At 50.3% G+C, this 13,199-nt stretch overlaps 5 protein-coding genes across 5 annotated transcripts; 3 read left to right on the top strand and 2 right to left on the bottom strand.

Annotated features, from left to right (window-relative positions):
- Positions 1-1,197: 1,197 nt before the first annotated feature.
- COCCADRAFT_5476 (uncharacterized protein) lies at positions 1,198-4,272 on the bottom strand (the record flags this gene model as incomplete). The annotated part of the gene is made up of 3 exons (XM_007714598.1): positions 1,198-3,500; positions 3,551-4,018; positions 4,071-4,272. 3 exons carry the CDS (start codon positions 4,270-4,272, stop codon positions 1,198-1,200), a joined length of 2,973 nt encoding a protein of 990 aa, XP_007712788.1.
- A 288-nt stretch (positions 4,273-4,560) lies between these two features.
- COCCADRAFT_97598 (uncharacterized protein) lies at positions 4,561-6,127 on the top strand (the record flags this gene model as incomplete). The annotated part of the gene is made up of 3 exons (XM_007714611.1): positions 4,561-4,858; positions 4,912-5,443; positions 5,494-6,127. The coding sequence occupies 3 exons, from the start codon at positions 4,561-4,563 to the stop codon at positions 6,125-6,127; spliced, it is 1,464 nt and encodes a 487-aa protein (XP_007712801.1).
- A 1,201-nt stretch (positions 6,128-7,328) lies between these two features.
- Positions 7,329-8,266, top strand: COCCADRAFT_37221 (uncharacterized protein; the record flags this gene model as incomplete). Its single annotated transcript, XM_007714612.1, has 2 exons — positions 7,329-8,195; positions 8,246-8,266. The coding sequence occupies 2 exons, from the start codon at positions 7,329-7,331 to the stop codon at positions 8,264-8,266; spliced, it is 888 nt and encodes a 295-aa protein (XP_007712802.1).
- A 66-nt stretch (positions 8,267-8,332) lies between these two features.
- COCCADRAFT_5479 (uncharacterized protein) lies at positions 8,333-10,168 on the bottom strand (the record flags this gene model as incomplete). Its single annotated transcript, XM_007714599.1, has 2 exons — positions 8,333-9,452; positions 9,519-10,168. The coding sequence occupies 2 exons, from the start codon at positions 10,166-10,168 to the stop codon at positions 8,333-8,335; spliced, it is 1,770 nt and encodes a 589-aa protein (XP_007712789.1).
- A 419-nt stretch (positions 10,169-10,587) lies between these two features.
- COCCADRAFT_26682 (uncharacterized protein) lies at positions 10,588-11,345 on the top strand (the record flags this gene model as incomplete). The annotated part of the gene is made up of 2 exons (XM_007714602.1): positions 10,588-10,599; positions 10,650-11,345. 2 exons carry the CDS (start codon positions 10,588-10,590, stop codon positions 11,343-11,345), a joined length of 708 nt encoding a protein of 235 aa, XP_007712792.1.
- Positions 11,346-13,199: the final 1,854 nt, after the last annotated feature.

The following is a 13,199-nucleotide window of genomic DNA, read 5'->3' on the forward strand; positions in this document are numbered from 1 at the left end:
TCTACCTTCTCTCTGAGTTAATATCTCTTCACGTGGTTGGGACATATTACTTTGCAAGTGATGTTCGCGATGCCAAGAAAAAGTGTCCGGCTCGGTGGTGTGTCCGGCTCGGTGGTGCTTTACGTTATATACTTTATTATATACCACGGTATACTATTTAGTCCGGCCACCCGATCCGTCGGTCGGTTAGTCGGCTGGTTGGCTGATCACAGTCACAGTGACGATAGTGACAGTGGTCATGGTGGTATAATGCGTGGTACGCGTATATACCCAGTCACAACAACTCCCCAACAAACAAAAAAACAAAAAAACAATTACTATACGTCAACAGCTATGGGAAAGTGTGATGAGAAAAACAAGTGGGTAATGTGATGGCATCGTACGATGTTTTTTTGTCGTTTTCGCTATGGAAGACACTTACGACTTGCGCTTGCATGTTGCCTCACAGGGCTGTCTACAACGGTAAATCGAAGCGAAAGAGAGACATCCTAGAGCAAAGGGAGAAACGAAAGTGGCGAATTTCAAACGGTCGCTGGTCCAAAGTTTGTCGGCGAGTCCGGTGGGAGGGGCAAGCTGGAGGATGGATACCAGTAGTAGCGAGATAGGCGTGCAGCACACCCTCTTCGCCTTGGTGCGTTGAACTATCGCGAGTCGTGAGTTTGGTGTGGCTTTCACTATGGTATGGGGGCCGCACTAAGTGGGGGGGTTTCTCTTGTTCGTATGGTAGCCAGCTCGCTCAGCAGAAATGTGGCGGGGGTGACATTATTTCTCGCTTGCGTTGGTCTTGGTGCTACATACTAGTTTTAGGGTTTTGGAGAATTTGGGGATTTGTGGCGGTGGTGCCCGTTCTCCACGTGTGCATTAGTTGGGTGGATGCGGGCGTTGGGCGACGTCCAACGTCCACTTTGGGGTTACTGCATGACACACCGTGTGGCTGGCTGTCTTTTTGTTCCATTGTTTGGTACGGTACTGGCTAGCTTCTGCCAGAATGGCATGCGGGATCGGAGATCGGAGATCGGATGGACATCATCAGAAGATGTCATTGTGGTGGAACTGGTACGAAGAAGCTTGCATGAGACATTGAGCCTTCAATCCACCTATCTTACGTATAGTACATGACAGAGAAAGCTACTCATCTTTTTTGTTCCTCATAAAACAACAAATGCAACATAACCGCCGTATTTCTTCCATTCATCCTCAGACCAGACTCAACTTGACCTTCCTCTTGCCAGTGCTCTCTTCAAGCTCATCCGTAATCCTGACAGTGACCTTCTCAAACAATTCAACGCTCCTCTTGACATCGCTCTTGATATTGAGTACATAGTTTTCAGCATCGAAGTCGGCCTCTGGCTCTGGAGTCGCAAGATCCCTCAAGCGGATAAGGCTCTCAATACCAAAGCGCGGCACAAACACCACAAAGCCATTGGAAAAAATCTTCATGATGAACCCTTCCTCGTTGATATCCTTGCCCTTGAGCGCCTGGCCGACGTAGTACTCGATCGAAGCTCGGCCAGCCATTTGGGCATTGCGGTGACGAACATTGATGTTTTTGCATACGGCTTCGAGTTTGGCTTTTGATTGCAAACTGGCGTCTAATTGCTCGTATTCAATGGCAGCAGCAAGCTGACGATGCGCTTCGAGATCAGCATAACGACGAATAGGAGATGTGAAGTGGGTGTAAATTTCGCTGGCCAGACCGTAATGTCGAAACTCTGGATATGCTTGTGTACCTGCGCAAAAGTACTCCGCGGACATCATGCAGCGTGTAGCCATGATTCTGACTAGAGTGTTGAAGAAGGGGTTGTTAGGGTCAACACACTTGTCGAGCGAGTCGGCCAGAGCCTTGGAACTGTCCGTCTTGATTTCCATTCCCTTCTTCACCTTGAGCTGGTTGTCAAGCTCCTCAAAGTTTGTTTTAGGCGGGGCTGCGTGACGGCGCAACAGAGCTGTTTGTGGAAAGGCCTCATAGTTCTTCGCGGCGACACTTGTGTTGGCGAGCAACATGAACTCTTCTACGAGCGAGTTGGTGTCAAGATGCTTCTTGGTCTGCACGTCTGCTGGGTCTGACGTCTCGGATTCCGTTCGGACCTTGACCTCTGGCGAGGAAAGATTCAGTGCTCCTGCATCCATTCGCTTTTGCTTCAACTTCTTCGAGAGCATGAGCAGCGTCCGCATGCCCTTTGTTAGGTCGTCGGTTTGTGACTGGTCATCTATTCGAATCTGAGCTTGTTCGTAGCTAAAAGCCTCCCTTGAGCGAATGACGGACTTTGTGAAGTGAGAAGCAACAATATCAGCGTCCTCTGTCATTTCCCAAATCACAGAGAAGGCGTATCGCTCAACGTATGGTTTCAACGAGCACAGATCTGTTCCAAGAAGCATGGGAAGCATGTCTATGCGTTTATCGACCAGATATACCGTCGTTCCACGCTGACTGGCTTCTTTGTCCATTGCGTTATTCGGCTTGACAAAGTGTGATACATCGGCGATGTGAACACCGACCTGGTAGTTACCGTTTGGCAGTTTGTGGGCGTGGAGAGCATCATCAATATCGACACAGCCGACAGGATCGATAGAGCAGACTAGAAGATCGCGAAGATCCTTGCGCCCTCTCCAACCCGGATCATCCATGTTAGCGGGTACTTTCCAGTCGTGGCCTTCCGCAGGTAAACAATCCAAGACTGTCTTGGGGAATGGCTTGTATTGCACGTCCCACTCGAGTAGTAAAGCCTCAGTTTCTGCGCCCTTTGATTCAAGTTCACCAAGTGATCGAACAAAATGGCCAACCGGATACCGCGAATCTTTTTCCCAGGAGTCGATGGTTGCCAGAACGCGCTGACCAAGGAGCTCTCCAGCCTGCCGTGTTCGTATACGGATCTTGGGTATGCGCTTGTCCATAGGGACGAGGAAGACAGTTTGTTGCTGTCTACTTGATTTTGATGAAGAACGGACCGAGTCGCGGTCGATATGGCCCACGTATTGCCGCCAGTTACGCTTGATGATGCCCACAACCCGTGCTGTCGGCTGCGGCCGTCCTTCTGTGCTCTGACCGTGGACCCGTTTTACCTCCTCTTGTAATGCTCGTCGCTCCCTCACGGGAATAACGTTCTCCCCCTCTTCTGCCTCAGCGTTGTCGTTCTTGTTCACTGTCTCCTCTTCGATAATTTTTGTAGACGGTGCTTTCCATTGATCTTGAGGCAGTACTTCGACGACGACAACATCACCAGAGACTGCACGATTGCTGTTTTCACGTCCTAAGATGAGGAGTGACTTGTCGAAAGCAGGTACATGCACAGAGCCTTCGAGGTAGTTGTATGGTGAAACGTTGAAGATCCCCTGGTGTAAAGTTCCGGCTTTTACCCCCGTCATCATTTTTGAGACGGAGTAGTGCTCCGAGTAGAAGACTTCTGCCTTTTTTGATCTGACTTCGCGCTGTTCTTGCGCAGCACTAATCATGTCGAGAAGTTCATCAGAGTTTTCCAAGCCGGAGACAAAGTCGGATACTAGACATGAAGGTTAGTGTTGTGCAACCATGATTGCGCCAGAGACTCACATGTCAGACCAGGCACATCCTCGTTTTTGGCTTTGCGCAGATTGTCCCTGTCATCAGTAATCATGACGACGGTGGGGATGCGAGTCTGCGTCTTGCTTTGTGCTTTGACAGCGTCGGTGATGTGCTGGTTGTACCATTGAACAGCTTTGCGCACTGCCCGGTCATTGCGGTCATTGATCGTCTCGCCGGGCTCTCGGACTACATTTGTCTCTTGCCTGAACTCGTTGAAAAAGACGTAGAAGCGCTTGCCCTCATTCTTAGTCAGAGATATCAAGCGGTGGTAAAGCGGCAACGAGCGGTTCTTAACCTCCTCGAGCACGGTTTGCAGCACAATGACATCATGAAAGGCAGTTTCGACTTCAAACAGGTCCATGCCCGTGAGGAGGGCATTGGTGTCTGGAACTAGATATTGGCCATTTGGAAAATGCTTTGATCCTGCTGGTGTGTCGGACAGGACGAAAGGAGATGCTGAAATGGGTTAGTGTGGACTGCACGTGAAAAGGTGCTATGGTTAACAAACTCTTCTTGGAGTAGTCAGCGGGCGCAATTTCGAGACATGCTCTGCAGAGGTTCGATGAACAGGGAATGTCCTGTCGTAGATAGAGCTCTCTGACAATTTTTTGGACTTTGCCGCTTTTTGTTGATCGCACGTAGACCTTGCTGGAGAGATTTGATTGGCCACGGTCGGCAGCCGTGGAGCGCTTGAGACTGAAGTACTCCATGTGTAACTGAGTGCAGCCAGGGCGTGTGGCTGCGAGTGTGGGTGTAGTTGTGGTGGTGGCGGGCGTGGGAGTGAATAGTAGTCTGCGAAAGATTGATGCCAAGACCGGCAAGCGGTGGGCCCTTGCTCAAGCTAGCTGAGTGCACGCCAGATGACGGAGCTTGGTGGGCCCGCGTATGCAAGTCGTTAGGTGCAGAGGAGCTACTACATCGATACAAGCTCCCCAACCCAACCTCCAAGCTTCCACATCGCCCACCACCCCTCCCGCCGCTGCATCCGCACGCCCACCATGTCTTCGCCGGACCCGCCCACCTACCTGACGTCGATCCAGAACAACATCCGCGCCCGCCCCATCTCATGGGAAGGCGCCGTGCGCGCAAAGACCATCACCGATGCCGACCTCAAGAAGATCAAGTCCATCGACAAGGTCCGCAAGGAGCAGCGCAAGCAGACCATCGAGGCAGACGTAGATAGCTTTGTTACCCTGCTTGTCGGCGGCAATGGCTCCCAGAGCATCTTCGAGGCAGCCGCCAAGCGCCAGGACATCATCCACTACATGCTCGTCCTGCTGGGTGATATGATTGATGGTACGCATGCTGCCCTTATGCTGCTGCCTGCAACGTGAAGCTCATGGCGACAGATATTCCCGCCTTGACATCGGCCCTGGCCCGGCATCCGGCCCCCTACAAGCCATTCCTCCCGCTTCTCAAAGCCTCGTCCAGCAACGAAGACCCTGTGCCGCTGCTTACTTCGTCGGTGTTGTCTGGTCTGCTGTCACACGCTGTCACACAATCTTCCAAGACTACACCCCAGCTTGACGAGGCCCTCGCTCAACTCTTCTCCTACCTCTCGACACTGGCAAAAGCCTCCGACGCCGGCCTGCAGGACATTGCCGTGCGCCAATACTCTGCTGTGCTGCGCAGTAAGCGCTCTAGGCACATCTTCTGGGAGCATAGGAAAGAGACGTTGAACCCTCTATTTGACATTTTGCGCACCGCTGCGGGATCCGCAAAGGATACGGACTCGACCCTATACAGCGCTGGCGCCAGTATCCGCAGCACAGCTGATGGCGCCATCTCAGGTGGTGTTGGCCTCCAACTGCTCTACCACGTACTTCTCGTTATCTGGCAGCTCAGTTTTGAGGGCGAGCTCGTTGGAGAGGGTCTTCAAGAGTGCGCTATATCCCCGCCCCACCATCCTCTGCCCCCGCTAACAGCCACAGTGAACACGACATTGTCATTCTCTACACACAGCTCCTCAAGGTCTCTCCCAAGGAGAAGACTACGCGCCTGCTCCTTTCTACGCTTGTCAATCTCTTAACCACAAACCGTCAGACTTTGCTTCCTACCGCCGTCCTGGCTCGCCTGCCTTCTCTCCTTACAAGCCTGAAGTCACGTCATTTGACCGACGAGGATGCACTCGAGGATTTGCAGACTCTAAACGAGCTGCTCGATGAGTACACCAAGACTCAAACCACATTTGACGAATACGCAGCCGAGCTCCACTCCGGTCACCTTCGTTGGTCTCCGCCTCATCGCAACCCTACTTTCTGGCGAGACAATGCACGTCGCATATTGGAAGAGAACAAGGGCGAACTACCCAAGAAGCTTGCAGAGATTTTGTCAAAGAGCTGGGAAACTGACAAGCAGGTATTGGCAATTGGATGCAATGATGTTGCATACTTGGTTAAGGAGGTGCCGGAGAAGCGACAGCAGCTTGAGAAGTTGGGCTTGAAGGGCAGAGTTATGGAGCTGATGCAAGAGGCGGATGAAAGTGTGCGATGGGAGAGTTTGAGAGCTGTTGGCGAGTGGCTTCGGTACAGCTTCGAGTCCAAGACGGAGTTGCCCGTCAGGTAACGGGTTTGAACTGTATCAGTGTTTGTTTCGCGATGCAGTAAGAAGCGTGTTCAAGTGCTTGCCCGTGTACATCTTTGACGTCAGACGAAATATACGATACAGTAATCTGGCTACCAGATGTCTACGCGTTATCCACCAGTGTGTCTTCCATCGTACAGTACCACACACTCAGTATATTAGTACCCGGCATATCTCATCAACATTCTTTCATGTCATCACCCTGTACCCCTCTTTTGGCTTCTCGTGGTTATTGACCGTGTAACCTGACTGGAGTGCGAACAGTTGCTTTGCCTTGTGAACATGCAGTATCTACATTTTCATGTAGATTGTCGATAGGTTAATATATTGCAATGTATGATACATGGAAATAGAACGTGTAAGAGACTAGTATCGTGTATACATTTGTACGAAGGGGATTTTACATTGAATCATCCCAAGTTTTCAGAACACTCAGCAGCCGAATGAAATTCATTCTTACCGAAGCTTTCATTTTTGCTTACTTTAGCGCTAGAATTATTGGATTCCAAGCTGGGATGTTAGAAAAAAGCGGCACATCCCGTTTCTTGGAATAGTGGATCGATACACTCTCAGGTCCTGAACCTCTCTACTAGGAAGAGGAGGGAGAGATTTTGGTTATAGAATAACCAGGTTATTGTTTAGATGTAGTTTTTGAGATGGAGCGTCTGTGATGAGCTTTGGGTGTTTGGAAACACTTAACTTTCCAAACCCAATCCATGTGACTTGGGTTTCCAAGTGCAAAAAAAAGATCCAAAAAACATACAACAGCGGGGATTCGCCAGTGGTCACCCACCTGACTACTAGTCCGCCGGTCGAAGGCTTAATGTCTGGGGAGCGAACGGGACCCAATGCTGTACTTCGCCGATGGTCGTATGTGCCAGAAAAAAAAAGTTAGGGACCAGATATTCGGAGGTTGGTCGATACAAGTTTGTCAGGAGAGAGATATAAGCCACGTGACTTCGCAATAGTATCAGCGCCGTTTGCTTAGATATCTTCTCTTCATGTGTAGGTGGAGAATATTTACTTCACCCTCTCCTCGACACTCCCTACAGGCGCTTAGAAGAGAGAGATATAAGAGATATTACATATGTAGAGAAAATGGTGTGGTGGGGCAAGCTCCTGTGGGGCAAGCCTTCCCGCAGATGAGAACCACCATGCCGTCACTGCTTCAACCAAAACCTCCATGTTTCGACTCTTTCGACCACTGATCTTCACGAAGCCCTTCGTGCGGCCACTCTTGTCTGAAACAAAGGGCTTCAGTGCAGTGGAAGCACTAGAATATCTGGATAACACAAAGAAGCTTAGCATACCTGGATTCGACACCAATAAACCCGCAGTCTTTAGATCCGCATTCTCCGATTTCCCAGCGGCGAAGAAATGGTTCAAGGCAAGCAATGAACATTCTGGCTACCCTCAGAAGCTTGATATGGGGTATCTGGAAAAACATGGCAACGCAATTGTGCCGCTAGAAGTAACGCGACCATCCGCCCACAATGTGCAGAACGAGACGTTCGATCGCGTCGAAGCGCCTTTCTCCCTTCTTTTAGCCCACATGGGCGCAATGGAGGGGCAAGATGTGCGCCTTTACCTCGCGCAACACTTGTTAGAAGACCTTCCAGCGGAATTGAACAAAGATTTGCCCACGCCATTGACTTTCCTAACGTGCTTGAAAGCTCGTGGTGACATCTATGCGTCGAGTCTCTGGATGGGTAGACCGCCGACTCGTACTCCGTTGCACCGGGATCCGAATCCAAATCTCTTTGTGCAATTGGCGGGTAAGAAGAAGATTAGGATGATGACGCCTGAGGTCGGAAGAGGCGTGTTCGAGAGGGTGCGGCAGCAGATACGTGGAGCTGCTGGTGATGCGAACATGAGAGGTGCAGAGATGATGCAGGGGAGGGAGATGGAGGATCTTGAGAATGCAGTGTGGGGTGAGAATGAGAACGGAGTAAGAGGATGGGAAACGACCCTTACAACCGGCGATGCGCTATACATTCCTTTGGGGTGGTGGCATGCCGTGAAGGGTGTTGGGGAGGGCGCGAATGGTTCTGTAGGTACATCGGCTTATTTTACATGCCATATACTAAGTATGAATGCTAGGTCAATTGGTGGTTCCGCTGAACAAAGACCGCTTTTCAGAAGACCCCAATATTCCGCGTAGTTATACCGCAGCAGCGTTCAGTGGCCCTACAACTGCACTTCGACCCTGACAGTAGCCTCCGTCCCATCAATCCATGTTCCAATCGACCTTGTGCCAGGCAAAATCTCTACTTCACGCATCACACGCTCCATACCTATCTCCGCTTCGCTATCATCTGAATTCCAATCATCCTCCACAATTTCCGTAGCCGACTTGCGTACCGACATCCAGTCACCAGTTTCCCAGACCAGTCTGCATTTGATAGGCTTGATGTTGAGGTGCTTGCCTACGACACCAAGAGTAGTATATGCAGTGCTGCCCATTGGAATCTCTGTTTCAAAAATCGTAGATGGGGAGGTTGCGAGATAGAATCTGATGCGAAGCAGCCGGGCAGCCAAGGAGTTTGGATTCACAGCATTTGCGGAACGCTGGATATCAGGCTCACCATACTCCTCGCACAACCACTCGTATCTCGGATGACTTTTCAAGATTTCCTCCCGCAGGTTCTTAGATGCAAACTGAAGCTCCTTTGCTATCATGGAAAGATAGTACGACTCTGCGTTCAGCCGCTCTTTTTCGGTGATCGGACTATGGTTGAGCGTCTTGAGCTGACCCAGTCGCGCAAGCGTCAGCATGTACCCATCGTCGGCAGTCAAAGAACGGCCGTCTGGTGCCTGAAGCGATTGGTACAGGGGGTTATGTGAGACTCGCAGGCTCTGGAGGCCAGGAAAGACGTGGACAAGCTGCTCGATGAAGCTCCATGTCGTTATCTCGTTAAATGAGAGATCAACTTCTCGCACCGTTTTCGGGAATAGTGGTGCCGATGCGCCGGCGCCGGCTATCTCGGAGACTTTGTTAGATTTCAAGATCAGTCGCTGGAGGTTCGGTAGCTTCGATAGACATTCGATGGATGAGAGGGATGTGATGTGATTGTCTTCGATTGTGAGGTCGGTAATTGTTGGGTTGGGTGTATGTGATGTGAGTGCTGTATAAAGGTTGCTCGAGGCGGAAAACGTGGTGAGGGAAGGGAAGAGATGAGTAAGTCGTGCTATGTCAGCCCAAGGAAGAAATGTGTCTTCTAGCTTCAAAGACGTTATACGTGTAAAAGCTTTCCTGCACCTTTCCTGCTCCGCGTTCGTAAGATTTACATCTCGGAAGCGTGTGCCGCTGTTCTCTTTTATTAGCATTCTGCTAGAGTATGGGTGTAGCAGTGAAAGAAAAGGCAAAACCTACTCTACCCTCAAACTCCTCAGTTCGGGTAACTGTTCGCATATTGCCGCCACTTCTCTCCAATCCTCAAACAGATTCCTGCTCAAATCAAGTTCGATGGCTTTTGGACAAGCATCCTTTACGTCACTCTTCTCACCATCTTCCATCCACTTCGTGCCCCGTGCTTCTGGACGATGCATACATAGCCCATCCAAAATGATAATCCTCAATTCCGACAGCTGAGCGAGCTGCCGGCGAATCTTGTCGAACCCGATTTCCTCTGCTGGCTTTCCATTGAAAGTTACTGGCTTCCGATCCTGCTGTTTATGCGGTGCCTGAAGATTAAACACGACTTGGACATCCGGATCCTGGGGTCCTTCCTCCACATACTCTTCCTCTTCAGACGCATACTTTGCTTTGAGCGCCTTCACGAAGGTACGCGGCGGGTCTGGTTTGCGGGCTGGTCGGATAAAGGATCCAGAGGTCGGAGAAGGATTCAAACACGTAAAGTATTGAGTGCCTTGGTGCGAGCCCGAATGCTTCCCACGGGTAGGGTCGTCCCATTCTACTCCAAGCCATGTACCCGTTGTTCCCTCTACGGAGCCGTGGTAACGAACCGTACAAAGGTGGGAAGCATACGAAAGGCGTTTACCGAGATAGATATCTGTTGTCATTGCTGACCCTGATGTCGACCAGTGAAGCAACGTTGAGAGTGTACTGTAATTTTGATAATATTCACGTGGTCCTTCTCCTTATGTTGTGCCAGAAAATTTCTCAGTCTTATCGGAGTGGTTTTCGGAGAAATCGAACTTTTGCCCCAGAATCAATGCGATTGACTATCGTAGGCATCAAATTTGGGTGTTGCATGCAGGTATAAGGCAACCGTGCACGTGATGTGGCAAGTGGAGCCTCACTAGCGCGGTACCTGATCGCCGCTTCGAGAAGTCCTGATATGCGCATAGCACATCCACGACCAACGCGCCTCACTGCACAACCATCTGCACTCAGCAAGTACAAGTCGCGTAAGAGTATAATATCCAAAACTCTCGTAGCTCTTCAGGTTGACCAAAAACCTCTCTGAGAGCGATCAAATATGGATTACCAGGTATATTCACACGTCACGAAAAAGTTGAAAGCAGCTGCTAACTCCCACAGAATCGCGCAGGTTCCAAGTTTGGTGGAGGAGGTGTCGCCTCACAGTCTGCGACGAACGCCGATCGAAGAGAACGTCTTCGCAAGCTTGCACTCGAGACGATTGACCTCGACAAGGACCCGTACTTCTTCAAGAACCACGTCGGTAGCTTCGAGTGCCGTCTCTGCTTGACAGTCCATCAGAACGATGGCTCATATCTCGCACATACGCAAGGAAGGAAGCATCAAACAAACTTGGCGCGCCGTGCTGCAAAGGAGCAGAGAGAAGGGAAAAGGGACGATGTCGGCCAGCAAGGACTGCTTGCTGGAGTGGTGCCCAAGAAGAACGTCATCAAGATTGGGCGGCCTGGATATCGCATCACAAAAGTACGCGACCCCAACACGCGTCAAAATGGCCTGCTATTCCAGTTCCAATTTCCAGATCTCACCCCTGGCGTAACCCCCAAGGTCCGTATCATGAGCGCATACGAGCAGAGGGTTGAAGAGCCCGACCCAAACTACCAGTATCTCATTGTTGCCGGAGAGCCTTATGAAACTGTTGCGGTCAAGTTGCAGTCCCGTGATATCGACAGGAGAGAGGGCAAGTTCTGGTTCTGGTATGACGAAGACGCCAAGGAATTTTGGTGCCAGATCTTGTTCAAGACTGAGCGTGACGAACGTTTCAGCGCAGTTCCCGGTCTTGCACCCGGCCGCAAGTGAATCAACCCAAGGGCAATTTTTTTGCTTTGGAACTTAGATTTCATCGCTTCTCCGGCAAGACACGATTCATAATTTGAGTCAGGCAAGCGAGCTCTAGCCTGATCGTACGATACCAACAGTTTATGCATTTTCGAATTGATGGCGTTACAATGGCGTTATTAACAACAAAGACATCGATTTTGATGGAGCCAAGTTGGTGTATGTAAACCCTTGGTTGCAAGATAATGAATACAAATCTGACATAACAAGCCATTGGCAGAACCTTGCTAAGTCCTGAAGTCAAGAACATCGAAGATCAAGAGTGAATCCAACAATTGTCCCGGGACCGTCAGCATCAAACTCTTCGCGACTGCTGACGTTGTATATACAGTCACGTGATAATATATATTTGCTCAAGGTGAATACTGACGAGTAGTAGACATATTTCTGCAGTCTCGGCCTCTGCATACCTCGTAGACCTCATCTGAGCATGCTTGCTCAGTATTGTGTTGTTCAGCTGATCGCCTGCATTCGCGTGCCTTCCCTAAACAACATCGGTATCGATAGTCTGCAGCACCTGCCGCAGCATCCTCTCACCGTCTTTCCTCGCTTCCAGCCTCAACCTTTTCTCAATTCTACCATTCAGTCAATGTCTCAGCATCGATTTGCCTCATGATCTAATGATGCGATCATGTCCACCGTCATCTGGATACTAACATTCTTGGCACATTTCATTACTTTCTCTATCAAACGACGCATAAGTCGTTTGTTGTACAGCACATTACACATATCTGGTTCGCACTTGCAGGGGATGTGGCGCAGTGGCATGCAAATGTAGGTGCCTGTGTTTCCTGCCGTCTGTCCAATCCAGAGATTCCCTGTGAAAGGTGCATCTCTGCGGGAGCACTACCACTACCAATTCATCGACAGGGGTTCTGCAGCTTGTCGCTCCGAGACATGCATGCAGAAACTGGATGCCTTGGAGTTACTGATCAACAAAAAGACGTGTCAATCTTGCTTTTTTAGAGATTTGACCATGTCTGTTCTCTTGACTGGATAGTCTGAGCGTGATACAGACCGATGATGACCTGTCTGGAAAAAGACATATGCACCAAAAGGGACTGTTTCGGAGATTCATTGATCTACAGCCGCAATGCTTGGTCTAGCCCTGTCCCCTACTGGCTACGCAAGCTGGCTGTTTCCCTGTCCAAGTGTACACGACATTGGAACCGAAAAGTCAGATTCTCATCTTGAGATTGATGACGGTGGTAAGCAAGAAGACGTTTTCTTTTTCGTTGTAGAAGTCGTAACAAGGCTCCACGTGTTATGGGTGGGCACGATAACTCAGGGATTCCCACACCTCGTACTCTACCCGTCAGGGTCAATGCATGTGTGGCCCCTGGCTCGGTCCCATGAATTGAGGAAGACGCCCTAGGCGGAATCAAAAGACAACACGCATGAGTGCTACGTTAGACACGACCAGCTTCATCAGCCATCACGCTCTTCGACAAAGACATTTACGGGTGTTGTGGGTGATCATCTGATAGCTATGGATGGGTAAATGCGATAACCGCCCCGGTCTTGTCAAGCCTTCACGCAACCCAGTAGCGCCTGACCACTTGTTGACAGAGAAAACCATTGATTTAGTATGGTGATTGGCTACAACTCCTTCAGTCGTTGATGCAGCCTCGCCGCACCTCCCCACTTTGGAGCGGATCGCGGCACTATTCGATTGTAGTTGACGTCTAGCCTGCAAATCGCCCCGACAAGGATACTAGAACAAGACCGCAGGGTTACGTGAAGCTCCGAAGAGGCAGGGTTCCGTCCAAGGATAGTGCATGCGCGGCCTCTATCTCACGAATGCTCGGGAACATG

The sequence above is a fragment of the Bipolaris zeicola genome, assembly GCF_000523435.1.
Source record: "Bipolaris zeicola 26-R-13 unplaced genomic scaffold scaffold_85, whole genome shotgun sequence".
In the NCBI taxonomy this organism is placed as follows: domain Eukaryota; kingdom Fungi; phylum Ascomycota; class Dothideomycetes; order Pleosporales; family Pleosporaceae; genus Bipolaris; species Bipolaris zeicola.